The sequence below is a fragment of the Lipomyces doorenjongii genome (assembly GCF_038497915.1).
Source record: "Lipomyces doorenjongii strain NRRL Y-27504 unplaced genomic scaffold V1508scaffold_5, whole genome shotgun sequence".
Lineage (NCBI taxonomy): Eukaryota > Fungi > Ascomycota > Lipomycetes > Lipomycetales > Lipomycetaceae > Lipomyces > Lipomyces doorenjongii.
Window position 1 is genome coordinate 247,715 of NW_027118072.1, and position 27,489 is coordinate 275,203.

The 27,489-nt window shown below is 45.8% G+C and overlaps 13 protein-coding genes across 13 annotated transcripts; 7 read left to right on the forward strand and 6 right to left on the reverse strand.

Moving 5' to 3' along the window:
- Nucleotides 1-529: 529 nt before the first annotated feature.
- On the reverse strand, nt 530-2,550 carry V1508DRAFT_365086 (trypsin-like cysteine/serine peptidase domain-containing protein). The gene is made up of 4 exons (XM_066937320.1): nt 2,282-2,550; nt 2,146-2,228; nt 1,300-2,096; nt 530-1,249 (listed from the first exon to the last, which is right to left on the reverse strand). Exons 1-4 carry the CDS (start codon nt 2,422-2,424, stop codon nt 668-670), a joined length of 1,605 nt encoding a protein of 534 aa, XP_066798223.1. The 5' UTR covers nt 2,425-2,550; the 3' UTR covers nt 530-667.
- A 123-nt stretch (nt 2,551-2,673) lies between these two features.
- V1508DRAFT_410425 (uncharacterized protein) lies at nt 2,674-3,596 on the forward strand. Its single transcript, XM_066939318.1, has one exon. The coding sequence runs from the start codon at nt 2,791-2,793 to the stop codon at nt 3,499-3,501; it is 711 nt and encodes a 236-aa protein (XP_066798224.1). The 5' UTR covers nt 2,674-2,790; the 3' UTR covers nt 3,502-3,596.
- A 16-nt stretch (nt 3,597-3,612) lies between these two features.
- V1508DRAFT_450255 (Alpha/Beta hydrolase protein) lies at nt 3,613-5,428 on the reverse strand (the record flags this gene model as incomplete). The annotated part of the gene is made up of 6 exons (XM_066942485.1): nt 3,613-4,479; nt 4,531-4,556; nt 4,623-4,837; nt 4,896-5,069; nt 5,135-5,342; nt 5,407-5,428. The coding sequence occupies 6 exons, from the start codon at nt 5,426-5,428 to the stop codon at nt 3,724-3,726; spliced, it is 1,401 nt and encodes a 466-aa protein (XP_066798225.1). The 3' UTR covers nt 3,613-3,723.
- Nucleotides 5,429-6,238: 810 nt separating this feature from the next.
- On the reverse strand, nt 6,239-8,771 carry V1508DRAFT_402232 (uncharacterized protein; the record flags this gene model as incomplete). The annotated part of the gene is made up of 4 exons (XM_066938470.1): nt 6,239-7,330; nt 7,384-8,395; nt 8,443-8,588; nt 8,640-8,771. 4 exons carry the CDS (start codon nt 8,769-8,771, stop codon nt 6,239-6,241), a joined length of 2,382 nt encoding a protein of 793 aa, XP_066798226.1.
- Nucleotides 8,772-9,113: 342 nt separating this feature from the next.
- V1508DRAFT_410433 (60S ribosomal protein uL3) lies at nt 9,114-10,780 on the forward strand. Its single transcript, XM_066939319.1, has 3 exons — nt 9,114-9,351; nt 9,512-9,614; nt 9,695-10,780. Exons 1-3 carry the CDS (start codon nt 9,202-9,204, stop codon nt 10,606-10,608), a joined length of 1,167 nt encoding a protein of 388 aa, XP_066798227.1. The 5' UTR covers nt 9,114-9,201; the 3' UTR covers nt 10,609-10,780.
- A 604-nt stretch (nt 10,781-11,384) lies between these two features.
- On the reverse strand, nt 11,385-13,159 carry V1508DRAFT_430372 (uncharacterized protein; the record flags this gene model as incomplete). The annotated part of the gene is made up of 2 exons (XM_066941908.1): nt 11,385-12,175; nt 12,223-13,159. The coding sequence occupies 2 exons, from the start codon at nt 13,157-13,159 to the stop codon at nt 11,385-11,387; spliced, it is 1,728 nt and encodes a 575-aa protein (XP_066798228.1).
- Nucleotides 13,160-13,273: 114 nt separating this feature from the next.
- Nucleotides 13,274-15,527, forward strand: V1508DRAFT_410438 (P-loop containing nucleoside triphosphate hydrolase protein). Its single transcript, XM_066939320.1, has 5 exons — nt 13,274-13,965; nt 14,023-14,189; nt 14,243-14,621; nt 14,668-14,936; nt 14,991-15,527. Exons 1-5 carry the CDS (start codon nt 13,408-13,410, stop codon nt 15,304-15,306), a joined length of 1,689 nt encoding a protein of 562 aa, XP_066798229.1. The 5' UTR covers nt 13,274-13,407; the 3' UTR covers nt 15,307-15,527.
- Nucleotides 15,528-16,061: 534 nt separating this feature from the next.
- Nucleotides 16,062-17,487, forward strand: V1508DRAFT_395189 (60S ribosomal protein uL30; the record flags this gene model as incomplete). The annotated part of the gene is made up of 4 exons (XM_066938041.1): nt 16,062-16,072; nt 16,512-16,623; nt 16,806-17,054; nt 17,107-17,487. The coding sequence occupies 4 exons, from the start codon at nt 16,062-16,064 to the stop codon at nt 17,485-17,487; spliced, it is 753 nt and encodes a 250-aa protein (XP_066798230.1).
- Nucleotides 17,488-17,963: 476 nt separating this feature from the next.
- V1508DRAFT_349069 (uncharacterized protein) lies at nt 17,964-21,038 on the forward strand (the record flags this gene model as incomplete). The annotated part of the gene is made up of 8 exons (XM_066936748.1): nt 17,964-18,904; nt 18,956-19,222; nt 19,277-19,398; nt 19,487-19,564; nt 19,611-19,801; nt 19,853-20,715; nt 20,760-20,805; nt 20,862-21,038. The coding sequence occupies 8 exons, from the start codon at nt 17,964-17,966 to the stop codon at nt 21,036-21,038; spliced, it is 2,685 nt and encodes an 894-aa protein (XP_066798231.1).
- Nucleotides 20,922-22,999, reverse strand: V1508DRAFT_220359 (kinase-like domain-containing protein). The gene is made up of 4 exons (XM_066936265.1): nt 22,260-22,999; nt 21,793-22,207; nt 21,635-21,732; nt 20,922-21,585 (listed from the first exon to the last, which is right to left on the reverse strand). The coding sequence occupies exons 1-4, from the start codon at nt 22,742-22,744 to the stop codon at nt 21,207-21,209; spliced, it is 1,377 nt and encodes a 458-aa protein (XP_066798232.1). The 5' UTR covers nt 22,745-22,999; the 3' UTR covers nt 20,922-21,206.
- Nucleotides 22,933-24,675, forward strand: V1508DRAFT_410451 (S-adenosyl-L-methionine-dependent methyltransferase). The gene is made up of 4 exons (XM_066939321.1): nt 22,933-23,476; nt 23,528-23,723; nt 23,780-23,841; nt 23,893-24,675. The coding sequence occupies exons 1-4, from the start codon at nt 23,255-23,257 to the stop codon at nt 24,613-24,615; spliced, it is 1,203 nt and encodes a 400-aa protein (XP_066798233.1). The 5' UTR covers nt 22,933-23,254; the 3' UTR covers nt 24,616-24,675.
- Nucleotides 24,640-26,257, reverse strand: V1508DRAFT_410454 (RNA polymerase II-associated). The gene is made up of 3 exons (XM_066939322.1): nt 25,774-26,257; nt 25,306-25,715; nt 24,640-25,251 (listed from the first exon to the last, which is right to left on the reverse strand). Exons 1-3 carry the CDS (start codon nt 26,012-26,014, stop codon nt 24,730-24,732), a joined length of 1,173 nt encoding a protein of 390 aa, XP_066798234.1. The 5' UTR covers nt 26,015-26,257; the 3' UTR covers nt 24,640-24,729.
- V1508DRAFT_402241 (uncharacterized protein) lies at nt 26,245-27,459 on the forward strand (the record flags this gene model as incomplete). The annotated part of the gene is made up of 2 exons (XM_066938471.1): nt 26,245-26,428; nt 26,549-27,459. 2 exons carry the CDS (start codon nt 26,245-26,247, stop codon nt 27,457-27,459), a joined length of 1,095 nt encoding a protein of 364 aa, XP_066798235.1.
- Between the last annotated feature and the right edge of the window lie 30 nt (nt 27,460-27,489).

A 27,489-nucleotide genomic window follows, 5' to 3' on the forward strand; every position in this document is an offset into this window, starting at 1 on the left:
GTTCCAAAAACAAGCATAAAGACATTTGAAAGCAGTACCCTGATGGCTCTGGTAAAAGGCAAGAGCCATATAAGAATTGATGCTGACTTTCTGTCTTAAAGAAAGAAAGAAAAAATTTGAAACCTCGGGGGCGGCAAAACTAATTTATAGTAAATCTCAGAGGGAGGATAGGGTTTCAAACTCTGTAGGGTTTAGTATCCGATCACAACCCAGAGTGAGGTAATTGGTTGACGCCAGGGCCACGACTTGTCAAGGATGTGATCAGTGTGTGTGTGTGTGTGTGTGTGAATTCCGTTATGCACAATGATAGGGCGGCAATTGGGGCATTCAATCGATCAATCGTTAGTGCATCTTTATGGTAAGTTCTTAATTGCTTTTACCGAATGTACTATGTCCTAACATTAATAGCCTCCTTGACGAAGACATTCACTATGAATAGTTAGAGTATGTGTACGCTGATCTCGAATGAGACCGGCGCACAATGCAATGACAACATCAGAACAGAGATCGGACGAGACATAAACTGCTTGCACGCAATAATAAAATATGTCTAAGGATGAATTCACAAAAGCCAAATTTGAAATGCAGCATCTCATGGAGAGCCGTTGCATCTGAGAACACAAAATGAGAGTTATGTGATACTGAAGACATCTCAATTACATTCTACTTACAGCTTGACCTTCGGTTCGGCGCTACTTTCTATATTTTCATGTACATCTTCGTGGGTCTTCTGCATCCTCCATAACCGGATCACTGCGTCACTCAAATACACTTCGCCGCCGTACTTAATCGCCTCCCAACCCAACATTATCACGTTCGACGGAATAATGAATGCCAGCTGCGGATAAATAGTGCCTGTCGCATCCACTCTGCCGTTACTCGTAATCATGCCCAGTAGCCGTCGGTCTGATCTCCGAGTAAATATACCACCTCCAGATGACCCATTCCAGCAGGCGGCTGACACCGAGAACAGGGCGACCTCAGGACCCTTACTGTGCGGTAAAAGCGGTAACTTGACCACCTGCGAAATGGTTCCGTTCGACACAAGTGGCATGGTTAGTTTTTCGTTTAGTGACTGTGGCGGATATAATCCAAATCCGACACTTGTAATCTGGTTCATCTGCGCAACTAGTTCGTCGCCTGAGGCGATGGTAACTGGTAGCCCATCGCCATAAGGTGTGTCGAACAACAAATAGACAATATCCATATTTGGAATTGGATTGAGTACCTGCCTGACCTGTCTAGAGGCCTATCCATTCATTAGTACTATTGCGCAGTAATTATCAACTTTAATCTCACGTTAGATTCCGGAAACACAATAATGGCTGAACCTGCATCAGACTTCAACACATGGCGATTCGTAACAACCATATTCTTTGAAATCAGAATCCCGCTGCCCCACGATCTCCGTCGTCGAGCTCTGTCATGCACGTAGATGCACACGATACTTTTCACACACATATCATCCTTTGGTCTAGCAACATTGAGTGCTTCAGACAGAATAGTAGTCAACGCGGACGCATCCTTAATTCTAAACGTGGGCCCTCCAATTGCCGTACCAGTAGTCCGATGTTCCGGTACGAATTGTCTCGCGATATCGGAAACAATCATAGTCCAAGGACATATAACAGTCAACTCACCCTCGCCGTTTGATTTCCTTAACGAGCCGGCAAGTATCCCGATGCTTCTTCCGCTGGGGCCCAATACCGCGCTGCCTTCCATGCCTTCCAAATACCTCACATCAGACAATATCACGCCGCTATTCTCCATCGTGACAGAACCTTCCGGTTTCTGCACATAGCTTACGGTGCCGGTTGCCTTGAAGCCGAGGAACATGGCTGGACTATCCACCACGAATGGGGCCCCTTCGATCGTAAGTGCCGACCCCACATTCGGCTTCATAAAAAGAAATTGCCGATCCGCAGCAAGTCTTCTGCGTGGTATAAAGATTGCAATTATCGCAGGGGAAGCGAGGTCCATCGACTGCGGGTAGAACTGCATAGATCCTGACGATGTAGTGAATTCGTCAATGAACGAGCGCAGTGTGGGGAGAATTAGCGTGGTCGCGATATCCACGGGCGTCCATGTTATCTTCTCTATCCTCTTCAGTACATAACGCGTAATGGTTGGGAGAGTAGAACTTACCCGCTCCTATACTCTGCCTCGTCGCTACATAGAACGAGCAAGCTGAATTGCTGACCACAGTGTTACTGGCAAGTACGGACGAACTATGCCCATTAGCCCCAGATCCACAAAATTACATTATTGCCACAATCTATACATTGTAAACACAAGTCCAGGTTCAATATCGTCGTCTTTAGTTATGTATACGGCAGATACGGCGGCAGCAACCGAGTTACGTTCGTTGACCACGACTTTCAACGCCGCTGTCGTGAACGAAAATTTCCAGTGACAGGACTTCATGTCGCTTCCTATTCATATGCCATGCGTGTTCTAGCGTTTCCCATTTGTCGACTTCATTTTTGCAGCAGCTAGAACTATATCCTAGAATTCTACAACAGTCGCTTAGAGAGCACGTCTGCGGCGTAGGTGAGCGCAAGCCACGGATAAGATCACAAAGTTGGGGTATCAATTAAACTTTGCACTTCGCTCGACTTGACAATTGACATAAATGTAACGTCAGTTCGCTATTAGTGCTAGCTTAGGGTCGCCGCCACATTTGTAAGCCACATCGCGAGGCGGCATGCTACGTCAATATAAGGCCTCGTCGACACAGATATCCACGCCATTCGCATTAGCCAAGGAAAAATTATCTGGAAAGGAAAGAAAATGTCAAGTACCACAGTCCCGTCCTTCAAGAAACCATCTTCCGTTAAATTCGCCAACGCGCGCAGACGTATCATCCATCGAGACTCCCCCGATCCGAGTCCACAAGCGTCATCGCGCTCATCTTCTGACCGGTCCGACGATTCTGATGGTGATAAATCGACGATAACAGCCGCGGCGTTGTCCAAGAAACGAAAACGAGTAGGAGGCATTTCGGATACGATCGCAAGTACGTCTAGCGGGTCGTCAAAACCCAAAGCTACTGGAAAATCGGGGTCGGGTATACTTGGTGCCGTGGAACATAGATCTACAGGTTCAGCATCTGTATCTAATTCAACAGATGTGACCAAGACGTCTGCTATGTTCGACGAGGAATTTTTGCTGGGGAAGAAAAAGAAGTCGGACGGCACTGAGAATAAGGACGAGGAGAAACGGCAAGATGGTAGTGTGTATGCCGGCAATGCAAATTACAAAAAATTCATTACGCCACGAGAGTCTTTGGCAAAAAAAGTCGGGCCCATGAAGGCGCCGTCGAATATTAGGAGTTCGACTGTGACAGATTATCAGCCTGATGTCTGCAAGGATTATAAACAGACTGGATTTTGTGGATATGGCGATTCGTGCAAGTTCTTGCACATTAGAGAGAATTATAAGGCTGGTTGGCAGCTAGACAAGGAATGGGAAGAGGTGCAACGTAAAAAAGGAAAAGCATAAGCAACCTCAGTGTAAACTATCTGTAAAATAAATCGTTGGATCAAATTATAGGTTGTACATTATATAATATCAGAATGCATGATATAACTTTTGGTACACTATGCCCGGTGCATTTACAAGATATCCAACGTCATATGACAATATCCGAATCACAACTCCTCCTCCTTACCTGTGCCAAAACTGCTACAAAAATAGTACATACCCGCAATTGTCATCTATTTTCTACCAGTTTACAATATCTTCTACCTCACCAACAGTACTACTGTGCCGAACTGTCTCGACTTCCTCCTCGTAGTTCAACACCGGCGCACCAGCCTTCTCCATAATATCAGGCAGTACCTCCTTCAAAAAATCCACCACCAGTCTATTAACCTCGGCAAATTCTAGCAAGAACGCATCATGTCCCTCAGGCGAATCGATCTTCGCTAGTCTGGCGTTAGGCATGTAAGTTGCGATTTCCTCTTGCTCCGCAAATGTAAACAATCCATCCGATTCAATACCAATCACGAGCGCCGGCTGCATGAGAGTCGACAGCGCATGACGCACGTCGCCTTCACGATCTCTTGAAATATCGTGAGTATCAAGTTTCCTCGTAATAGCAATATAACAATTTGCATCAAACCGCTTCACAAACTTCTCGCCCTGATACCGCAGGTAATTCTGCGCAGTAAAGAAAGTCTGCGGCCGCTTAGTTCCGTTCAAAGATGTCGATGACGAGGTATGACTTAGCGTCGGCGGCATCTCTGTCTCCGGCGTCAACACGTTCGATGATGCTAATTTCTTGCCGAGCTTGAATCCTTCGTTGTGTACAGCCCAGTTTTCTTCTAATATATTCTCGGGCTGACGTTGTGGTGCGCTTACGGTCCGGTGACTCGTGGGATCTGGTACTTTTCGGCCAAATTTGCTTTCAAAACTGTTACGAGATCTGTATGTTAGTAGCGCTGACATGCGCGCCGCGGTGAGACCGCTACTTGGTGGCTACAAATGTTAGTGACAATGCTGCCATACCAGATCAGCTTAAAGACTCACATCATGGAACGTATAATAGCCGTCCTCTGTAACCAATGTTAGCAGAGATACTTTTTAATTTCCAAATTGTATCACGGCAACAAATTACTTACCATATTTGGGATCAGAATATATGCACTGTCGCTGAGCCTCACCCCACGAAATGCACCACGCACTATGCCGCGCAGAAGTCGCCAATGGCACTATTGCCCGGACGTACTCTGTTCCAAAAAAAGCGTATTCCAAAACTAGCATTCCGCCCATAGACCCGCCGATAACAACAGCAACCTGCTTAACTCCTAAATCGTCGAGGATCAAACGGTGGATCCTTAAGTGACATTAGCAACCAACGTTGCCACCGTAATCAACAGTATGCCAATCCGTACCTAACATCGTCGCGAATTGTGACAAGCGGAAATTCCGGACCATATATAGTTCCAGTATCAGCGTTGACCGTGCAAGGCGATGCTGAACCATATGGTGATCCGAGCGAGTTCACACACACAACGAAAAATCTCGACGTATCAAACGCCTTGCCTGGCCCTATAAGAGGTCCCCACCTATAATTTGTCGTCAGAAACAAACTTAGCCAGTGTCGTGCGTGTCCGAAATGATAAACTCATACCAATCAGCAACATCAGAAGAGCCGGTGAGCGCATGACAAATTACCATGACGTTGTTCTTCTCATCATTCAGTGTACCCCATGTCTTATACGCTACTGGAAAATTCCGTATTGTAATGCCGGATTCTAGCGTATACTCTGGTATAGCAGCAATCTGTTGTCCGGAGACAATGCTCACAAACGGGTTCTCTGGTTCAAACAAAATTCGTTCTGCAACCGTTAAGAAAATGTCAGTTTGCGCTTAGAAACCGTGTACTTTGAAATTACATTATACCATAACTTGGCCTCGGAGCCATGATAAATTATATATTGTAGAAGTAATAGTTAGCAGGAATAGGCAGGAAAGGTGCTAATATACGAGGGTGAACTAGCTTTTATAAAACGAGTCTCGGTTTTTATCGGCGACACATAACTATGACTCTGAGAAGGGAAGGGGCCTTGAACATCTCGTATTCGGTCGGTTCAGCTCAAATTTGCGATGGTTTAATTGCACCCTTCGCAGTCACGTCTACCACACATAGATACGATTAATCACAATTCCTCAAAAATTAAAATCACGTATTACTGAATTGACTCAGAGCATTCTAACTTACGGATAGCAGTCCAATTTCGTCAAATTGTACGCACTCATTAATTGTGCACTGCCCCTAGTGTAACCATAGCCAACCCTAAACGAATACTTACTGCAAACCCTACCTTGGGACTACATCTGACGTTCTTTTTATGTTAGCGGTTAACTATACTGAAACGAATCTTAATCAGGATTTTAGTTAGCTGCATTACATGTGGTGATGGAATGTTGAACGTCAGGAGCTAGTCGCGCGGTGAGGTGCGCTAGACGATTCCCGCACGGCTGTTACTTCACAGCGACTCCTGAATTTGTATATAGCTTGCAATAGTATAAGTTAACGCTTTAATCCTAACCAAATATACCCGGCTTGATTGTACTACCTAACTCGCAATTCTCAGATTGTTAGAAGAAGAAGATTCTCAGCCCGAAATCGAATTAATCTAGCACCAACTCCGTAATATATGGCAGATAGGTGACTTTTTCTTGTTTCAATCAAGATCCCTAATTTCCCACAATAATCGCAATAAAAGCTCAACTACGGTACAAAAGCATTCGGATCGGTCGAAGAAAAGACGAAACTCAGGTTCTTCGCCAACTTCTGTCCAATCTTCCTATTTGATGCTTCGCCCCCAATCGCTACAAACGCATTGGATCCACGAATATCCAGTGCCTTCATCATCTCGTTGATTGTGCCATACTTGTCCGAAATACCTTTCGACAAACTCGGAGTAACATATTTAACCTGATGTAGCGTATGGCTAAAGGTGTCCTTGTTAGTGGTTCCGGCCTTGATCTGTCCTGACTCCATGCATATTGACTCGTGGATATTCAAGCGCGCCTTCTTGTATGGAATCGTACCGATATCCTGAGTCAAGATGGCGATCCACTCGGCGCTGTCAAGCGCAGTAGTGGAATGGAACACCAAGCAATCATACTCCACTTGCAGCATGATCAATGCGTCCTCAACTAAGTCTGGAAGTAGCCTGCGATTGTATGCTCTTTGTACTTTCACAAACAGGTCTCGGTCTCCTGCCTCGCTACGTTGTTTCTTGGTCTTGCTCGTTGAGTTCCCCAGCGCATCTTGCACCATGTTGTTAAACTCTCTTTGAGTCTGTGCGGTCATTTTTTTGAAGAAGCTGTTCAAACCTTCTATCATATAGATCAACTTCAGATTGGGGTATATTCGGCGAATGGAAGTGGCATGCTCGATTAATCGATTTTCGATAACCATGTCCACGAATTCAACACCAGTAAGCACAGTCAATATAAAAAACTCTTTTCGGACCTCCTGGGGAATAGGTACAAAATGACCTAGCGCATCGTTATATTCCGCCTTAACCTTCCGCCTCCATTTAATCATGTTTCTAGTGGGACTAGTCCAGGATGTTGAAACTTCAATTCCTAAAGGCGTGAGGATAGATTGTAATTTCTGTCCACCGGCGCTGTTCGCAAAATCGGCGTCTATGTCGACGATCATTTCTGCGCACGTATCTTTCTTGGATAGCTTCAATTTATTCACGGCAGCGAGCTCATTTTGGCGCTGCTTTTCGAGATATATTTGCTCCTTCTCCTTACGCTTTTGTTCGCGTTCTGCTTCCTTCTCACGAGCAGCCACCTTCTTTGCGATCTGAAATATATGTTAATGTGCCACACAGTTATGGATAAAAAGCTTAAACATACCAGCACTCCTTCGGAAGACTGCTTCCATCCGTTTCCAGTATTCTCTTGCTGATTCATTCTTTTGGTCTTACTTCTAACAGTACCATCCTCTTCACTAGTGAAACGATCAGCCACAGGATTCTGGCTTCCCTTGCCTGCGTGATTTTTCTTATACTCCGTTGTAAATTTGTCGATATTAAATGAGTCTAGTCTTTCCAATATCGAACCTGTGGTGGCAGAATAGTGACGTGTAGTGGGGATGTTGTCTATATTGTTATGTTTCCGTTTTAGCAACACTGAATTCGCATTTCCAACAGGTGAAGATGACGATGTGTCTATAAGATCCTCCACTTCAATATTTGAATATGATTTCGGCAAGATTTCGGAAGCAGCTTTGTGGGCTTGCTTCGATGCTGCTATGGACGCAAGCATAACCGACGTAGATTTTGTACCTGATGTATAACTTGAAAAAAATAATGGTTTGGCAGGCACAGGAAGACCGGTCGAACTCTCTCGAGATGTAGCAGTGTCGAACTTGTCAAAGAAACTTTGTACATCAGATATATCTAAATCGCCGTCTGTGTCACCATCGGTGGGGTCGTCGTCGCCATCGGAGATAGCGTCGAGACTTCGTTTCTTTGTTAAACATTTATCGACCGGAGTAGCGGGCGGACGGATAGTGCGAGCTGAATACGATGCCACACAGTCGGCCAATGATGTACTTGTATCAGATATCGTTATAATATCATCATCAGCATAGTGCTCATCCATCAGCCCGTAATCTTGTGAGCGAGGTTGTTGCTGTAGAGCGCCTGCAATTGGAGTGTCATCACGTCTATTATCAGGTCTGCGAGGATGAGCTATTGGTGGTGACGATATTGGTTGTGTGTCGCCCTGAGTGCCAAATGTCTGCGAAACGTTGGCCAATGATGGTTGATTTCTTATTAGCAATGGTCCATAACTAACGTTAATGTCAACGTCATTGAGGTCATCCGTATCGATGTCAACGGAGACTTGCTCAGCCGACTCCAGACTTTGGCAAGTTAGTAATACACCTGCATGAGGGTTCTAGAAACATACGGATTGCTTTTATAACCCGAGTTTCGCGGCCTCATGGACGGTTCTAGCACGCGTACCGGCGAATCGTCGATCATTATCACGTCCCGGTCGGTCGGCAATATGTTTTTATTAGTCCCTGAAGTATTCCGCGATATGCCACTCAAAAACTGAAGTGTGATTAACATTAACATAATTACCACAGACTCGGGATCACTCACAGTCCCGTTAAAAAACCTATCAACAGACCGTTCAACGTTTCGCGTAAATCTAACATCGTCGCGCGCGTCGTCGAAATGACAGCAAGTTATCTGGGCCACCTGCTTTGCCATCTCGTCAATCAATAACGACATACTTGCATTACTCGGTGTAACAGTTAATAAAAAATGGCACGACGTGATGGCTAACGTTGCATTTCAGACGTCGACGGACAGATGAATGCCAGAAATTATTTGTTTACTCCTTACCAGAAATTCACAAGGCGCCATCAAGGTCGATCGCCTGCTACCCTACCCCTTATGGACCTTAATCAGGGCTAGTGCGGCTCAGAACGTGCCCTAGGTAATGGGGGCCCATTTTCCTAGGGCTGCAAAAAGTCTAACAAAGCAGTCACACATTCCGTCTTGCTAAGAGGGTGCACTATTGTTCGAGGTGCTAGGCGTCAAGCGACACACAAGCTCATCGTGGACAGTAGGCCAGAGAACTCGTCAGCTCGACTTGGTACTTTCACAACTATCAGCGACGACACTTCCCTTCGACTTCCTAGCAACAGGACCTTCAGCAATGTCGCACAGAAAGTACGAAGAACCCAGACACGGATCCTTGGGATTCTTGCCCCGAAAGCGTGCTGCTCGTCATCGTGGAAAGGTCAAGTCATTCCCAAAGGACGACAAGTCTAAGCCAGTTCACCTCACTGCCTTCCTTGGCTACAAGGTCAGTTTCAAAGTGTTCTACGCAACCGGAGGGATAGACGTGGAAAACACAAGAGTTGGGATTATTTCATAATAATCTTGCTGTGAAATTCATACGGCACTTGGGGACTTACCGTTGCATATTATGGCTGAGGCATCGTGTACTAATAGTTATTGTTCAGGCCGGTATGACCACTGTCGTTCGTGACCTCGACCGTCCAGGATCCAAAATGCACAAGCGTGAGATTGTCGAGGCTGTTACCGTTGTGGATACCCCACCAATGGGTATGTTGAAAATTCATTATTTGCAGTCGGCGATACTGCAATTATCTTCAAGTATCGGGAAAGTGCTAACAATCTGTTAGTCGTTGTTGGTGTTGTTGGATACGTTGAGTCGCCACGTGGTCTGCGGTCGCTGACCACCGTCTGGGCCGAGCACTTGTCTGAGGAGGTCAAGAGACGATTCTACAAGAACTGGTACCACAGCAAGAAGAAAGCTTTTACCAAATACACCAAGAAGTATGCCGATGATGGTGCCAGTATCGCGCGTGAGCTGGAGCGTCTCAAGAAGTATGCTACGGTTATCCGTGTTCTCGCCCACACTCAAATCCGAAAGACTCCTCTCTCGCAGAAGAAGGCTCATCTCCTCGAGATCCAGGTCAACGGAGGCTCCATCGCTGACAAGGTTGACTGGGCTAAGGAGCATTTCGAGAGGGAGATCGAAGTTTCGTCTGTCTTCGAGCAGGATGAGATTGTTGATGCCATCGCTGTTACCAAGGGTCACGGTTATGAGGGTGTTACAGCTCGATGGGGCACGAAGAAGCTTCCCCGTAAGACTCACCGTGGTCTCCGAAAGGTTGCTTGTATCGGTGCTTGGCATCCTGCTCACGTCCAATGGACTGTTGCTCGTGCCGGTCAGGACGGTTACCACCATCGTACCTCTGTTAACCACAAGATCTACCGCATTGGCAAAGGTGAAGACAAGGCCAACGCCTCTACCGAATTTGACCGCACTGAGAAGACTATCACTCCTATGGGTGGCTTCGTCCGCTATGGTGAGGTCAAGAATGACTTCCTTATCATCAAGGGCTCCATACCTGGTGTCAAGAAGCGTGTCATTACTCTCCGAAAGTCTCTCCGAACTCATACTTCCCGCTGGGCCCTCGAGAATGTGTCTCTCAAGTGGATCGACACTGCCTCCAAGTTCGGCAAGGGCCGCTTCCAGACTCCGGCCGAGAAGAGCGCATTCATGGGCACACTCAAGAAGGATCTCGAATGAAGAAAAGAATAAAGAATCCTTTTTAGGTTTAGATATCTGCTTGTTTGATGTAGCTTGTCAAAAAGTAATGTCGTATTTTTGTTTAGTAAGCAAGGTTACCGGTTTTGTTTCATGATCTTCGCTGTATTTAATTGCCAATTAATCAGATCCATATTATCATGGTTTTCAAGAACTGCAGACACTCGCAGGGGACCACCCCATCAGTAGGCCCCGACAGTCTAGTACGAAGATACAAAGCTTATATATAACTCGACTGCACGCAATCACAAGCCACATACGCAAAAATTCAAAATAGGCATTTAGGGAGACCAAATACAAAGTCAATAACACAATAGACAATCAGTTTATATTAGTTGACGTTGACAGTCAGCTGCGAACTTCGTCAGACAGCTGCCCCAATTTTCAAGAACCTCCTTATGCATCTGAACTCCACTACGTAGCTCATTCAAAGTAATAACAGCCGGTAATACTTTTTCAAAACGCTCGAAAGTTAAGAGGATTTCGATGGTTTTGCTATTAGCGATGACTTTTGTTGTTACCCCGAGGAGAGCTACGAGAAGATCACATTGATGCGCACGGCGTCTGTTGTTGAAAGCACTGAACCGAAAGAGGCAAAGAAGTACTCATGCCAAGAACAACAGCTATTTCGTGGAGGTTTCAGTTAAATGAATAATGGATAAGCCTCTTCTGAAAATGGCGTTCCTTCAGTTCCCCTCTATTTACAAGTACAACTTCCGTAGAAGGACAGTTCTGTATGACCGTACATAAAATTTAGGCTAGCCATCCACGACCATCTCCCTGTTGCTGTCCAAGTCGTCAGGATTCAGACCGATGTCCACTTCGTCTACTATATCCCACACAACATCTTCAGCGATCTGCTCGTCGTATCGTTCACACATTGGTCTAACTCTCTTGTGTAACTCAATAGATGAGCTAGCTTCATGACTTAAGTCGGCTGGGAAGTAGTCGAAATCTGGCCCAAAATTAAACTGAGCTGCACCACCCTGGTAGACACTTATTGACGGGTAATAGCCAAGGGCCCCATCATCGACAACACGAGCTCCCAAAGTAGACAGCGGCACACTGTGTGGTGGAAGAAATGGTAACAGAGACTCAAATGGAGTTCCAACGTATTTGCCATTCTTGTATACCCTAATCGATGAATTTGGAAGACCTTGCTCTCTGAGCTTGAGCTCTCTAGCCACAACATCATCGCTGGATGACTGATTCAATAGGTCCTGAAATTCTTTCACAGGAACGCACTCAAACTGTTCGAAATATAGCTGGCCCTTGTAGCGAATAGGAATACGATCGCGGACCACATTTGAGACGACATTGTTAGTGACAGGTTTCAACAGTTTCGAAGATACCTTTGTGGGATAGTTAGATGGAATCGCAGATAGTTGGCATGAAATTGATGGGAGACAGATATACAGGCCAATGACGTCACCTGTGTTGAACCCGTCTTTCATAAAATCCGCACCGCGAGAAATGTGCATTTTCTGGCCGGTAACGTCCCTGATACCATACCCATACGCATCGAATCCCACTGGAGTCTCTAGAGATGCTAAAAACATTAGACCTGATCGAATTCATGCGTCGCCGACGACTGACCTTCTCTTCGCGTCCATCCTACTCGAACATTACCGTCGGAAGGAGAAAGATTTCCCCTAAGAATCCGGCACTCCCAGAACCACTTGCCTTCACGAACACAAACATTCGCCCGCGCCATTCTATAGCCCTTATCTGTAGACACAACAGTGGCACTTGTCTGATCGACTAAGACTTGCATACTCATATCCGCATAGTTGATGCGCGAGCCATAGGGAGGGACTTCAATCTGACGGTACATAAGTAATGGCAGGTCTGGAGCAGTCTCGCATGGTATATATCTGAAACCTCGTCGATTAAATGGATGGTCCTCCGTTAAGTACAAATCCACGTCTTCCTTTGTCCGAGAATTCCAAACAGATGAAGCGCTAGATGGTGGCAAGAACAACGGCAGTCGAGGACCTGCATTTATATCGGCATCCTTGTAAGGCTGTAATCTGACTCTTATTGGAGAAATGTATTCCTCCTCGGGGTCTATCTTCGGCCTCCCACGAGACTTTTTCACTCTTTCGGCGGGGGCTGTCGGTGTTGGAGTAAGCGACGGGGTTCCAGAGGCTGATATCACCCTTCCATGATCTTTTGTAGACGGTTTCTTCACCACCTTCGCCTTTTTCGTCTTACTCTCGCTCTGACCCTGGCCGCTCCTCTTCGACGGGATCGGTGCCGGTGAAGATGAGGTCGATTTGACTGTCAGTGGTGATGGTTTCAAGGGCTCCTGTCGTTCATCAACCGATTCTGTCGTAATCGTATCCGTGGACTTGACCCGCAGTACATCGACCTCCGGAGACGAAATGTTTGGTACGTCTATTTTATTGTAATCCACAGCGTGCCGTGGTTGTAGCAATCCAGCGATGTCTTCCTCTTCCGTTTGCTCGCTGTCTCGATCATCATTGCCCTCGTTCACTGGTTGGTACACCAACTTGGGACCCGTAGGTTCCATACCCACTTATTAGTAATTGAAAATACCGTGTTTCTGTGTAAGACTAATGCTTATTGCCGTGGGATGATAAGACGTCGTTGATGCAAGAATAGTGTCGCGCGGTCAGTTCCCAACGATGCGGGTCCAGCGAAACTTAAATTTTGTTCTTGTCCCAATATTTCTGTTTTCGAACTGAACGCGACTACTCATGTCCAATTATTAATTCAGCAATCATTTATCACTCAGACGGTTGACAGTCACAAACTAGAATGAGTGATGCACAGCAGCCTCGCAAACGAAAACGAGGACAACAACGGATTGGCGACCGAAAAGCGGCTGATCAAAAAATCAGCAATGAGAAGCATTCATCGATTTTACAGAAGTACAGGTCCCTTAGCAATTCTATAAACGCTACAGAAGCAGCTGATGCAAGCAATTTACTTCACTATGCGCATTCAGACGAGAATAAAATTGAGCAGAGCCAAACACAAGCGGTAGATCAGCCTAAGCCGGCCGGGCTGGTCCCGCTTCCTCAGCGACCGCTACAGAAGAAAGACATAATCTCTACAAGCCAGGAGTGGATTGTGGAGCCCGTATATGTCAAGCCTACAATTCAAAAGCCCTTCAACCGGCTTGGTTTGTCAGAAAGAATGGTCAAAAATCTTGCTTCTGCGGGATTTGACAAAGCCTTCGCTGTTCAGGCATCTATCATTCCAGTATTGATTGGCGATAGCAGCGAAATTTCACCAGACGGGAAGCAACCAGTTCTTGTCAATGCCGCCACGGGTAGTGGAAAGACCCTTGCTTATGGGATTCCCATTGTGGAGGTATGCTGTTATCTACAGGATAGAATTCGGTGGTCTTTACTGACGGCGATCTCACAGGCGCTGTCACAAAGAGTTATCCCACAGATACGCGCAGTTGTCATTGTGCCGACAAGACCTCTAATACAACAAGTTCGCGGAGTACTTGAGAGCTTAGCAAAAGGAACAAGCTTGAGGGTTTTCTCTTTGAGAAGTGAGAGACCATTCGCAGATGAGCAGGCAGCATTGTATGTTACACACCCTTGGTATGATGGTGATTAACTAAATGTTCTCCGTGTAGGCAAGCTTCTCTTCCAGATATATTGGTCACTACACCCGGTCGGCTGGTGGATCATATACGCTCAACTCAGAGCTGTACCATGGAACATTTGAGATACCTGGTAATCGATGAAGCGGATCGGCTTCTGAATCAATCCTTTCAAGATTGGGTAGACGTGCTCATGGAGTCTCTTCATGCGAAGGGGGCCAGTTACGATAGCTTGGTAGCTACCAGTTGGTCATATAACTTGCAGAAGCTTGTTTTCTCTGCAACGTTGACCAAGGACGCCGGAAAATGGGCGAGCTTGCGGATTAAACAGCCAAGAATCATCATCGTTGGAGAGAAGTCGAAATCGGTATCCGTGGACGAAGAAGAGTTTTCGGTTCCCTTCACCCTTGTAGTAAGTATCATTAGTTTTTTAGTGGAACTGTCTAATTTGCGTTTAGGAATATATGATTGGAATAGCAGATGCATCCATCAAACCGCTTATTTTGCACAACCTTTTACGGCAGGAATTTATATCAGGACACTGCATTATATTCAGTAGGTCCAATGAGACTGCCGCGAGGCTAACAAGGTTACTGGGAATTTTGGATAGAGAATTGAGCCAAGATAAGCGTATAAAACCATACAAGGTGGGACTTGTTACGGGAGAGATCGACGCTTCTCTTAGGAAGCGGACCTTGAAGGAGTTTGCAGAGGACCAGATCGATCTGTAAGAACATTCATTTGGCGATGTAATCTTGAAAAATATTGACTAGGAATATAGAATTATCTGCACTGATATTATCGCACGTGGTATGGACATTGAATCGATTCAGCATGTCATCAACTACGACATACCTATTAGTGGTAGAGAGTACGTTCATCGTGTTGGTCGCACAGCCCGTGCTGGCAGGTCGGGAACAGCCTGGACTCTGGTATTGCGTCCAGAGGCCAAGTGGTTCAAGTCTATGACGAACAAGATTAGGAGAAGTAAAGAGCAAAAGCTATTTAATAGAGAGGTCTCCATCTGGGATGGTCAGGAGGAACTGTACGAGAAGGCATTGAATATTTTGGAGAAACAAGTTAAAGGAATGCAATAGAGCTGTTTGTGCGAATATCGTTGGAAGGATGAAACTGATGGCTGGATACGATACTGTATTTATTGGCAGATACTACTTCCAATCAATTAAAGGGGATTTAGTAGGTGTGAAGTCCGAATCAGACGTAGTGTCTAAATAAATGCGCCATGCTACCAAAAGTTGTCCGCCACACCGATCATAGACACCTTCCCGATTGGGCAATTTGAGCTAGAAGATGCAGGGATTCAGAATTGAACATGCTTGTAAAGTCATCCAAGTGGTTTGTGGCTTCGGCGCCTTTGCGAGTCTGAATGTACTGCTTGTATGATGAATGAAGGCCAGAAGAGTAAGGAGCCATAAGGCCATCAGTTATATAGGTCTGTCGAATCTCATTCAGTATGCTCATATATATACCCTGATCAATCATCATCGATAGCCACAGCCATTCCCTCCAAGAGGTCCCTCATCATTGACATTTCCGACCGATAACTTCAGGATCTGTGCAGGGACAAGTGTGGAGGTGGACATTGCCTCTAGTTTGCCCCTTGGAAAACAAGCCTAAAGTTGCTGGGGGGTGGACACCCGGCCCTAATCCGAAGTGCGGCTCATACCCTACCGTTAGGGATACTCACCCAATAAAACACATTAGGGTTACAAGCAGTCACAGCCCCTTGTCATCGTATCGCATAACACATCACCTCAATCGTGCCTTTAACTAAGAGGAGGGCTTGAATCTCTCGATTGACATCTAACGACTAGGCAGAACCTCAACAACAATGGCTGGAACGTGAGTTATACAGTTTTTTATACGACGGTAAATGGCGACTACTATATATTTGCTTCGACAACGACCATTTGGATTTAGTTGGAGTCCTGGGTTCCTCAAGATGTGATAGAAATAATTCTATTTTCTTGGAAAGAGGGTATTGGGATTAAGGCAGTGGTTCGTCCAGGACAGGTGTCTTTCTCCTTAAATATATTTACGAAATGCAAGTTATACGAGAACCCAGTGCCAGTGGTATCTGAGAAGTTTTTTGTTTGCATTTCTGCTGCAACTGTGGTAACACCTTGCATATTTGTTCCACAAGCGGGTTATGTCTTTACTGTTCGTTTGTTGACAGTTTTGATGAAAATTATTTCTGGGCAGTTAGGAGCAAGTTTTGTTGAGCTATTGCCTGGATATATAATGGTACACATTATAACAGGATTCTGACCTTACTGTATAGTACTGTGCCTACTACTGAGCAGGTCCTCGTGCCTGAGACGCTTCTGAAGAAGAGAAAGAACCAGGACAAGGTTCGGGAAGAGAAGATTGCCGCCGTCGCCGCTAAGAAGGCTGTAAGTAGGTTTATATTAATTTTTTTCGGTGAATGATGATAATTTTACCCAAATATTTTGGCTAGCCTTCGGGCAATGTTGTCAATACTTAATACCATCTTTCGGGACTGATCATCGACTTGCTATTCCCAATCAGGATTATCAATAGTTAATCTGAGCATTTGTTGACAAGTATATTCTAGGCCAACAAAGAGAAGCGCAAGGTTATCTTCGAACGTGCGGAGAAGTATGTCAAAGAATACCGCGAGGAAGAGAAGGAGAAGATTAGACTTGCTCGTATCGCTAAGAAGGAGGGCAACTTCTATGTCCCTGCGCAGGCGAAGCTCGTCTTCGTTGTGCGTATCAAAGGTATCAACAAGATTGCTCCTAAGCCCAGAAAGATTCTTCAGCTTTTGCGTCTCCTTCAGATCAACAATGGTGTCTTTGTCAAGGTAAGTAACTTGAGAATTGCGTAGTGTCACGGGTAACTAATGTGTTATATAGCTGACCAAGGCGACCGCGGAGATGCTCCGTATCGTTGAGCCCTATGTCGCTTATGGCTATCCCAACCTTTCGTCCGTTCGCTCTTTGATCTACAAGCGAGGTTACGGCAAGGTTAATCGCCAGAGAATTCCCTTGACCGATAACGCTATCATTGAGGAGAACCTTGGCAAATACGGTATCATTTGCTTTGAGGACCTTATTCACGAGGTTTACACTGTCGGTCCTGCGTTCAAACAGGCTACTAACTTCTTGTGGCCCTTCAAGCTCTCCAATCCCTCTGGCGGCTGGGGTGTACGAAGAAAGTTCAAGCACTTTATCGAGGGCGGTTCTCTCGGTGATCGTGAGGAGAAGATTAACCAGTTGATTAAGGCTCAGAACTAAATATTAAAAGTTATTGTGTTAGCATGGTAAATGGGATCAACACGTACGAAAATTATATGTACTTTATCGTGATGAAAATGTTAAAATTAATAGAACGAAAAAATCAGAAGTCATCCTTTCGTTAATAGAACTGCTGTAGGTTAGTGCCAAAAAGTTACGTGGGACAGTATATAACTTGAAAGCAGATGTGCAATACATTTTCTCTCAGTTCTTAATCAGATGGTAGTAAATTTAAACTTTCATCGCCGCTTCATTTTGGGCATCGTCTCTTTTACTCCTGGCCGAGGCGAGGCAGGTGCTTATCCCAACTGGTTGTCGCAAGTTAAAACGTATCGTCCGGCACTCTGCCAACATGATGCGTAGAACAGTGCCACAATAACAGTCTGACCACGCTGGCTAATAGGCATCTGTTCATCGACTTTTTAGAGGCTACGACCCACTACTTAGTAGAGTTCACTGCAGATTCTATTATTGCTATGTCCGAAAGTACTGCAGACTTTACAACGAGTGCGCCGGCGAATGTAGGCGACATCTTCACTATGCCTATCTCCGACAGCAACAGGGTTGATGGACGGCAGACCGAATCGAAAATCCTACCGTCTCCGGATACTGATGACCGAGGGGCTGGTGAGGAGGCTAATGACGATCCGGAATTCTCTATCGAAGAGCCCGTTCATATAGCTGACGGTCCAGCCGATTCTGAACAGCCTGCCCTTGACCATGCCACAACTTCGGAAATGTTAGAAGCCCAACCTTCCAAAGATGATAACAACGTCGATTCGGTTGCCGACTTCCAACAAAAGGTTGACGATGCGGATGACGCAGAAAAAAAGGGCGTTGACAGGGCTGTGGTTGCTAAAGACTCAGAATCCAAGATGGAATTGACGAAGTGCACAGCAGATGTGGCGACTGAAGCTCCATTGGAAACAGATGCAACCAATATAGAAGCTATTGTACCAGCGGAACTGGAAATTGCACAACAGAAATCGGAACAGCAGAAATTGTTTCCAGACGACGACGGATTGTTCCGCTCAGACGATATAGATAAGAGCGACGCTCTTCCTAAATTGACAACACACGCGTCGAGCACTTCCGTCAATAGCCTAAGTTTAGGTCCCGCAATCCCGCCAATCACCAGTCCTTCCACGGCGGCCTCGCCTTCGTACAATCAATCAGGAATACCAGTGGACAAACTGACCAGTTCATCTGACCTTCCTCAGGCGAGGCTTTCGCCTATGCGCTCGTTTTCGCGAATACCTTCACTTCCAGAATCATCGCGTCCTGCTTCTGTTACGTCAAGCTATCCATCTACAGATGATTCGTTCGCTAGCGCAGACTCTCAAGAGGCTGAACAGCCGGATGAGCCGGCACCTCATTACCAAGATCTTCCTCCAGAGCTCATTTCTATGGCAGATAGGTAAAGTCGTTGAACTGAAAATAAAAATAATCTATTAACTTAACTGCTCAGGTTCACTGAAAGCATTCACCAGATTACGTCTACAGCGCATCTGTCGCCTGAAAAGCTGTCAGAGCTATTCCAAGACTTCTATGTCACGATTCAAGATAAGGCATCGGCTTTACTTCGAAGGAATACTTTAAGACGGACCTATGAAGTCCAAATGATGTCATTTGAGGAAATTGCAAAGAAAAAGAAGGAACGGAAACAGAAGGAGGCCCAGAAGCTACTCTATGAAGATCTTGTGGAGAAGATGGTCTGCCAAGCATGCTATAATGAGTGAGTACGACGTCATTTACTGCTTAGTACATGTTAGCTCATTTACTCCATTAGAATATTCATGTTCCAGGGTGGCGATGATGAAGCGAAAGATTCAACGTTAGCAACCAAGATAGCTGCTCTGAAACTAATTAACATTAGCATTGAGCACCTAGGCGTTCCAGAATTGAAAGATAGTGATATTGGTCCACTTTTGATTCCCGCAGGCAAAGGAACGTACGCTTTCTTACATAATTGTTCGCCTACCAACTAACGATGGTCTAGATCTGCGCAAAATGGTCGACAAGCACTGTCCTAAAGAAAAGCTTGCTCTATTGATATCGGCACACAAGCAGATAGTCGGTATGTACACCACCTAGTCTCTAGACATTTTCTGACGCTATTGTAGACGTTTTGTCAAGACTGGCCCAGACCAATGGCCAGGACGGACAATCTGGTGCAGACTTTGTCCTGCCTACGTTAATCTTTTCTGTCATTCAGGCTGATCCACCACATATTGCCTCCAATCTTGCATTCATCCAAAGATTCCGGACGTCCAAGACCATCAATGGCGAGACTGCATATTGCCTCACAAATTTCGTAAGCGAAAATTTGTACTGTAAGCCAGATTATACACTGACGTGTTACTAGGAAGCGGTTGTGGCCTTTTTAGAGACGGTAGATCTGACGACGTTGAAAGTTGATCCAGGCGATATCCAAGCCCTGGCAGCTCGGCCAACTTCCGCACCCGCTGTTGCGAATGCGCTGCCGGCCTCAGCTGCGTCCTCCATCAATTTTGTCTCGTCTGCGTCCACCGCAATATCCAGTGATACAACAGCAAGTCCACCATCGCCAGTGATACCACCGAGAGACAGCATGAGGGTAGCCAATCCACCTGCGCGATCATCGTCATTACAGGCTGTTAGTACAAGTATCCCTCAACAAGTGAACAACGGTATGAGCATGCCTCAGCAGAGGATGGATTCGTCTTCAAAGCGTCTTTCGTTCTATCCTGCTGACATTGCTGCTTCAGCCGTTAATACGGCGGATAGCGGAATCAAATCCTTGGGATCAACCTTCGAGAATTCCTATAAGTTCCTGTTTGGTGGTCGCGGAAATAGTCCGAGCACCAGTGTGGCTCAGAAGCCTCTTCCCATGAAGGCAACCGCTAACGCGGCTGCGTTAGAAAAGCGTACGCAAGAAGTATTGCAATCTTCGTCAACATTGATTTCCACGTACACGGATGGCTCAAAGCGAGAACCCACTGGCGTGAGTCCTCCGCCATATCTCGGGGCCCCGTCTGAAAGAAAGACTCCAACCTCCGATCTCCCAAGTGCTGGATTAAGCTCAACTTCTAGACCACGCGGTGCCAGCCCCCTATTTGTTGATGATTCTCCAGCGGCGCAACCGTCGGCCTCTGGTCTTTCTAGCACCATTAAGCGAGTAGGATCAAACGATAGCACGAAGACAACCAAGCTATCGGCTGGCGATGAAGACAGCGGTAGAAGATCTATGTAAGCAATTACTGACTTGTCCGAGTAGACTGCTAATGAATCAGATTTTCAAATATGAGAAACTTCGGACGCGGTGCCCCATCAAAAGAGGTAAGCTATGTGTGGTCTCGGTCATCATGTGTACAGACTGTAACTGTTGTGCTTAGGTCGCCATTGACCCCGAGGTGTTGAAAAGTCTGCCGAAAATTCCAAAACCTTCACAGAAGTTCGATGAAATCGATAACGCCACTCAGCTTAGGTTGGGCGATATTGATGAGCTCTTGACGGAGTACAAGCGAATGGTCGAATATTTAAAATCAATTTCTGCATTCGAAGAGTTCTAATAATGATGTAACATTTAATTAGTTCAAACTTCATTTGGGCTGGACTATTTTCAATTTAGTGCCTTCTTTAGTGCATTTGCAAGACCCAGCATAGATGCCATATTACTAGATTATTGTCTAACTATATCCATTATTATATAATGTAACGCTATCTCACGATATCGCCCGCTAGCCTAATCTGAGTTGGAATCCGGCTCCGAGTTGTTCGTTATCTTTAAATAAGCCAGAAGTTGGTGAGGCTAAGATGGGCTTATCGTCATCCTCATCGTCAGTAAAACCCAGCAGTTTCGAATCTGACACTTCAAACCCATGTGCTGCGACAGGAGCTCTAGGACTTGGTGCTTTCCTTTTTCTTTCTTCACACGCTTTGGAGGAAAACGAGGGAAATGCCTGGGGGGGCTTGGGCTTCGGGTCTTCTTTGAAATATGAATGCTCAAGCGCCTCTTCTGCTGTTATCCGTTTTTTTGGATCAAACTGTAATAGCCTTGATAAAAGGTCTACACCTGCAGAAGTCATATATGGGAACTTTGACCGTAGAGACGTTTTCCTATAATTCGTCAACAAAAAAGTATCACATTGGAGCCGACAATACATACGGTTGCCGGTCTTTCGGAATGTTGATGGACTTTGCATTAGGTAAACTCCTGAACGCTGGCCATGACGAGTCATCTGGATATCCTAGCAGCTCGAATATCTGTCTTCGTCAGCGTAATCCCTTCTCCAGATAGCCCTAATTTTCTCTAAGTTGGCTCACCTTCATAATCTGATTAATCTCGCTACTACCTTCTATAAGCGGCTTGTTGGTCAATAGCTCCCCAAAAATGCAGCCAATAGACCACATATCGACTTCAGTTGAATATTGCTTTGCACCAAGTAAGAGTTCCGGTGCTCTGTACCATAGTGTTACAACGAGTGGCGTCATAGGAGCTGCTGGATCCGAAAAGTATCTAGCTAAACCAAAATCCGCTACTTTTATCATGCCTTTGTTGTTCATAAGTAGGTTGGATGTCTTGAGATCCCTGTGAATAATCCAATTATCATGCATGTGAGCTGTAGCCGATAAAAGCTGATATAATAGTGTCTTGACTTCCGATTGCAGAAATGGTTCTCGCATTTCTGTCATAAGTGATTTCAGGTCGTGTTCCACGAATTCCATGACGATATAGATCCTAAATTGTTCAGCATTATCAACTCAGCAATCCCAGAAACGCAAAACCTTACTGATCTAATGCACCACCAATAACTATTTCTTTAAGATTAACAATGTTGGGGTGATCCATGGCCATTAGAGCTTCGATCTCTCTTAAACTTGTTATAGGAAAGCCATGCTGGTCCTTATCTACCTTCAACTTCTTCAGTGCCACTATGTCCCCAGTGGACATATCACGTCCTCTAAATACAACTCCGTAGGCTCCTTCTTCAATATGATTCAGTCTCTCGTAATTCTCCACGCTTCTGCACGACCTAACCTCGGGAGCCTTAAACCGACATAATCCGCTTGAAGTGAGATCAATTTCTGCCACCTTCTCTTCTAGGTAGCTTTTGCTTACACCGGAATTTGCCGTTGCGGTAGCATGTTCGCTATTAATTCCTTTACCCTTCTTCTCTAGCTTTGCTTTCTTTTTCCTTTCTTTCTCTTGTTTTCTCCGCTCTGCCAGTAACGCATCTTCCTCCTCGTGGCGCCACCTGTGTCGTTTCTTGTCCATATCTATTACCCAATGTTATTCCAGTATCTCTTTCGATTGTCGGTATATCGCGTGCCCTTGTACTAGTTCGACCTCTAATTATAAAATATGTTGGAGGTACTTAGACATGTGCAGCTCTGAATATGCAACGATCGAATACACGTGAGCACGTGCGAACCAAGTCGTCGTAGTCGAAAATTTGAGTTGTAAATATTATGAACTCCACATGACGGGCGAAACAGAAAGTTCACTTGAAATCGGCATACGACCGCTAATACAAGGGAGATATGAGTTTAATCACACAAGCATTCATTTGTCTTCGAAGGCAGAGATTTCTTTGGAGTCGATACCATTTCAGTCGAGGTCTTGCCGGTCTAGGAACACGCAGCTCATCACCACCAAGTTCCACACAACCAAAAAGGAAACTGGGTGATATTTTAGCAGAAGTTGTCAAAGTGGGTCCTACTACCTTTCCTGTTGTCATCGGCTAATTGCAAATAGACAACCGGACCGATCAGTGTGGCCGCATACATGCGACAATGTTTGACTAACCCGGAATCGGGCTACTACATCAAGAAAGATCCCTTTGGAACGGAGGGCGATTTCATCACTTCCCCAGAGATTTCGCAAATGTTTGGCGAGCTCGTGGCTATTTGGTGTATCACGGAGTGGATTGCACAGCGACGGCCCCAACGGATCAGGCTTATTGAATTGGGCCCGGGTCGTGGAACGCTAATGAGAGATATGCTCAAGGTAGCTCAATTGAACGATAGGAAGAATGATGGTAGCTCACTGAAGGTTTAGGCATTTCAAAGCTTTGCGCCATTCAAGAATACCATTGTGGACATCTGTTTGGTAGACGCGAGCCCTACTCTCAGAACAACCCAACACCTTACACTTTGCGACTCGGCGACGACGGAGACGGAAGACGGCTTTTCAAGTGTTACAAGATATGGGATACCAATTAAATGGTACATCAATCTGAAAGAAGTCCCAACAGGTATGCAGGCCGAAGGTTTGCAGATTTACCTGGACAGTAAACTGATGGAGACCTAGATGTTACTTCATTTATTATTGCACACGAGTTTTTTGATGCACTGCCTATACACCAATTCGAAGTATGCTACATGGATCGTCGTGTAATAGCCTTGGTTCTGACGATAATGTAGCACACTCAGAACGGATGGCGAGAAATCATGGTCGACTATTCCGTTCCTCAAGTGAAGACGGCACTTTCCCTTCCCGGTCAAACTCGGTCGTTTGACGAGGATCCGAAATTCCACCTCACTGTTCTACCATACTACACGGCCAGCAGCAAAGTCGGCCCTGAATCGTCTCCTCGATATAAAAGTCTTCCAGTCAAATCGAAGATCGAGATAAGCCCTGAATCATGGGATGTGGCGAAGGAACTTGCGCTGCGGATATCAGAACAGAGAACTCCGAAAGCACCCACTGGAAGCGGGGCTGCGTTAGTGATCGACTACGGTCCTGCGGAGACTATCCCGGTTGACACTCTTCGCGCGATTAAGGGGCACCACTTTGTTTCTCCGTTTGAAGAGCCAGGTACTGCTGATTTGTCTGCTGACGTTGACTTCACAGCGTTGAAGTTGGTAGCTGAGCAAGAAGGCCATGTCGCGGTACATGGCGCGGTTGAGCAAGGTGACTGGCTTCATGCACTGGGAATTGGAGCTCGAGCTACAGTGCTTGCAAGCCAGCAGTCGACGCTTGAAGGAAAGGATAGGATTGCTAAAGAGTACCATCGACTAGTCGAAAGGTCCGGCGGTGCAATGGGTAAGATTTACAAGGTAATGGCATTCACGCCTCGCGGAACACCGACACCTGTAGGATTTGGTGGAGAAGTGATGGACCAGGGCGATGATGATGTCGAGTAGAATATCGTACAGATATAATAGAATTTTGTATATATATTACCAATTGAAAGTAAATAGACGACTATTGTACATAATATGCATCCAGATCCTTTGAAAACCGTGTCAAATTGTACATCACTCGGCTATATACCCATACTGTTGTTTCCTAATACTATCACGATCAGCCTTTTCTTCTCCGGAAAAGGGTCGAAACGCGATCTCTATTGCAGCTATATCATTGGTGATGTTCGGATCCTGCTTTTGATTCTTGCTATCCTGTATTTGTCTTCGTCTCTTGAGCACGACACGACGTCCAACGGGATGAAAGTAAGCTTTTCCGCTTTCTTCGTCAAATGTAAGAGTAATCTCATCCGCATCCTGACTTGAAATTTCGTAGTCTCGCGTGTGCACGAACCTGTACACCTCACCGTCATCACCTCCTTCGTCTTGACTAACTGCACCGTCCTCATCCATCGGTGACCCGTTTCGTAACCGTTCACGTCGTCGCTCCTCCCAGTCCTCACTCTTCGATAAGGATATTTTGTGTTTGAATTTCTCTGCTGTAGCTTGGTCAGCCAAGAAAAATGACATGAATGTGCGAGTATCTGTCCCCATTGGCCGGACAACGGCAACATCGTATCGTGGATCTGACGTCTCCTACAGCATCATGTTAACTAACTATTCAAGCAAAAATCGATTAATGTGTCTTACATCTTTCCCAGAAACGCCAGGCGCGCTACCAGCCATCTTCATAAGCAGATAAGTAAGATCAAATAACTCCACATCAGGAACAACCTCGAACGAGTCCTCAACTGTCAATCCTTTTTTCGTCGGGTGCACGAAACCTTTCAAGTCCTCCGCTGCCTGTGTGAACGTCTCCTCGATTGATTCAAGTTGTTTTCGTGGATCATTTAGCTCCGCAGCCTTTGCTGCAGCTGCTGCAGCTGCTGCGGCTCTTGACCTGCGCGCTTGCTTGACCGCGTCGGTAGAGATGTATTCGGTACGTCGTAAGAAAGAGACGCCTGGCTGAGTCTTCAAGACACCACTCAGCGATGAAGGATCCCGCAGCAAAAGCCTGTCTTTTGGGTGCATTGGTGGCGGGTTACGATCAGGATAAAGTTCTAGTACGACAACGTCAGTCAACACACTCAAACCGCAACATATTTCATCAGCACGCACTTGATTCATCGCCCCTATCAAATACTCCACTTATAACTGTCATATCAAGTGGCATTCCCAGCTCCGCGTCAATATCAATATTCAACGGTTGCTGTTGGACGAGCGCGGACAGGAATCCGGAGGAGGTAAATGACGACAGAGGCATCTGCACATCAAGAAGCTTTGGTGGACATGGAGGCGGAGGAAGACTATTCTGGTATCTGATTCGTGCAATATAATCTTGTCTCACACCGCGCGACATTGTGACTGAAAAATCAGAGGCGCTGTGATGTAGGATAAGTGATGGAATGGAACGATTCGACAAAGGAAAGTGTAGATTATTTGGGGAGGTGGTGGGTATTGTACCACCCTGGTCCTATCATGCTAGAATTCTTTACGATTGACGACTTTACTAGTAGTAGGAAGTCCGTCCTCAAGTTTGTGCAAAATAATGTATTGGACTTCGAAATTGCAGCCATTTGGTTCCCAAATATGACAATTACTTTCGAAGCATTACTTGACGACCGTCTAGAGCAGCTCACACTCGATAACACCTCCGAGCACATATTCACACTATTCTCCCAACAGAAACCACCAGATAACCAGAACTTAGGTTACATTTCACGAACAGCCAATACACTACCAATACTGATTAGACTCCATGCGTCACTGATCAGTGAACTTGCCTCAAAAAGTGTGCAGCAGCCCACAGCTCAGGAACACCATACATCATTACTAAGTACCAAGAAGCACCGTCGAGCATATCGCCACAGGCAGCTGTGCATTCCTTCGGAAGGCGTATCTGTGGAATTTAAGATCAATCAATCACTGGAACTTTTGAATTCTCAACAGGAGAACAGCACAACTGGAGCGGTGTTATGGCAAATTACACCGTTATTTGCTGAATGGCTGCTAACTCCCGGCACTGTTTTTCATAATCTCTTGTTTCGAAAGCTTGAAAGTGGCAGTGGGCTTGATGTTGTTGAAATTGGTGCGGGGACTAGTGGGATTTTGGCGTGCGCGTTAAGTCTTGCTTTATTTGCGCATGACGAGAATGATTTGAAAACCGGATCTTATATTGCGACGGATCAGTCGCACATACTGCTGATGTTAAAGAAAAACATGGGAAGTAATATCCCAACTATCCAGCAAATGGCGGCGCATTTGATGCATAGAGCCAAAGCGACCCCGTATAACTCAGTAACAATAGCTACACATGATAAGAAGTCCCAGGACCACACTCGCGAATGCAAGGGGCATTCCACCATGAGACGCAAGGCGAAACAGGATCTTCATGCCCACAAGTCGCGTGGATCGCATAGTGCTGAGAGTGGACGATCTGGCCCCCGCATCGAAGTCTTGGAACTAGATTGGGAACACGCCAAAACAGATATCAATTACATACACGACTGTCTCTGGAAATCTCAAGACGATGCCATTGTAGCAAAGAAAGCCTTCGACATTGTCGTCGCGTGCGACACGGTATATAACGACTTCCTGATTGCACCATTCGTCAACACGTTGAAGCTTCTTGCTGGAGAAAATACGCATATACTTCTTGGAATGCAACTGCGGTCGCACGACGTGCACGAGACTTTCCTCAGAGAAGCGCAGTCGAATAGTTTGCACGTTTGGCATGTGCTCCCGGAACATTTATCAGAGCCCATGCAATCTGGCTTTGCGGTTTACTATCTTAGACGATCATAAGATTACAGAAAATCATTGGGAGTTGGGTGC

What these genes read in the sequence shown, in the direction of transcription:
- V1508DRAFT_410438 (XM_066939320.1), top strand. Translation starts at nt 13,408, where the DNA reads ATGAGTGATGCACAGCAGCCTCGCAAACGAAAACGAGGACAACAACGG. An exon ending in GCAGATGAGCAGGCAGCATT is followed by an intron (nt 14,190 to 14,242) that starts GTATGTTACACA and finishes TTCTCCGTGTAG; the next exon opens with GCAAGCTTCTCTTCCAGATA. An exon ending in CGGTTCCCTTCACCCTTGTA is followed by an intron (nt 14,622 to 14,667) that starts GTAAGTATCATT and finishes ATTTGCGTTTAG; the next exon opens with GAATATATGATTGGAATAGC.
- V1508DRAFT_410433 (XM_066939319.1), top strand. Translation starts at nt 9,202, where the DNA reads ATGTCGCACAGAAAGTACGAAGAACCCAGACACGGATCCTTGGGATTC. An exon ending in CTGCCTTCCTTGGCTACAAG is followed by an intron (nt 9,352 to 9,511) that starts GTCAGTTTCAAA and finishes GTTATTGTTCAG; the next exon opens with GCCGGTATGACCACTGTCGT. An exon ending in TGTGGATACCCCACCAATGG is followed by an intron (nt 9,615 to 9,694) that starts GTATGTTGAAAA and finishes ACAATCTGTTAG; the next exon opens with TCGTTGTTGGTGTTGTTGGA.
- V1508DRAFT_410425 (XM_066939318.1), top strand. Translation starts at nt 2,791, where the DNA reads ATGTCAAGTACCACAGTCCCGTCCTTCAAGAAACCATCTTCCGTTAAA.
- V1508DRAFT_410454 (XM_066939322.1), bottom strand. Translation starts at nt 26,014, where the DNA reads ATGTCGCGCGGTGTGAGACAAGATTATATTGCACGAATCAGATACCAG. An exon ending in TGATAGGGGCGATGAATCAA is followed by an intron (nt 25,716 to 25,773) that starts GTGCGTGCTGAT and finishes TTGTCGTACTAG; the next exon opens with AACTTTATCCTGATCGTAAC. An exon ending in CTGGCGTTTCTGGGAAAGAT is followed by an intron (nt 25,252 to 25,305) that starts GTAAGACACATT and finishes ATGATGCTGTAG; the next exon opens with GAGACGTCAGATCCACGATA.
- V1508DRAFT_410451 (XM_066939321.1), top strand. Translation starts at nt 23,255, where the DNA reads ATGCGACAATGTTTGACTAACCCGGAATCGGGCTACTACATCAAGAAA. An exon ending in TAATGAGAGATATGCTCAAG is followed by an intron (nt 23,477 to 23,527) that starts GTAGCTCAATTG and finishes CTGAAGGTTTAG; the next exon opens with GCATTTCAAAGCTTTGCGCC. An exon ending in TCTGAAAGAAGTCCCAACAG is followed by an intron (nt 23,724 to 23,779) that starts GTATGCAGGCCG and finishes ATGGAGACCTAG; the next exon opens with ATGTTACTTCATTTATTATT.
- V1508DRAFT_365086 (XM_066937320.1), bottom strand. Translation starts at nt 2,424, where the DNA reads ATGAAGTCCTGTCACTGGAAATTTTCGTTCACGACAGCGGCGTTGAAA. An exon ending in GAGGCAGAGTATAGGAGCGG is followed by an intron (nt 2,097 to 2,145) that starts GTAAGTTCTACT and finishes TGAAGAGGATAG; the next exon opens with AGAAGATAACATGGACGCCC. An exon ending in TTGTGTTTCCGGAATCTAAC is followed by an intron (nt 1,250 to 1,299) that starts GTGAGATTAAAG and finishes ATGAATGGATAG; the next exon opens with GCCTCTAGACAGGTCAGGCA.
- V1508DRAFT_220359 (XM_066936265.1), bottom strand. Translation starts at nt 22,744, where the DNA reads ATGGACAAGAAACGACACAGGTGGCGCCACGAGGAGGAAGATGCGTTA. An exon ending in ATTGGTGGTGCATTAGATCA is followed by an intron (nt 22,208 to 22,259) that starts GTAAGGTTTTGC and finishes TGAACAATTTAG; the next exon opens with GATCTATATCGTCATGGAAT. An exon ending in AGATTAATCAGATTATGAAG is followed by an intron (nt 21,733 to 21,792) that starts GTGAGCCAACTT and finishes TGACGAAGACAG; the next exon opens with ATATTCGAGCTGCTAGGATA.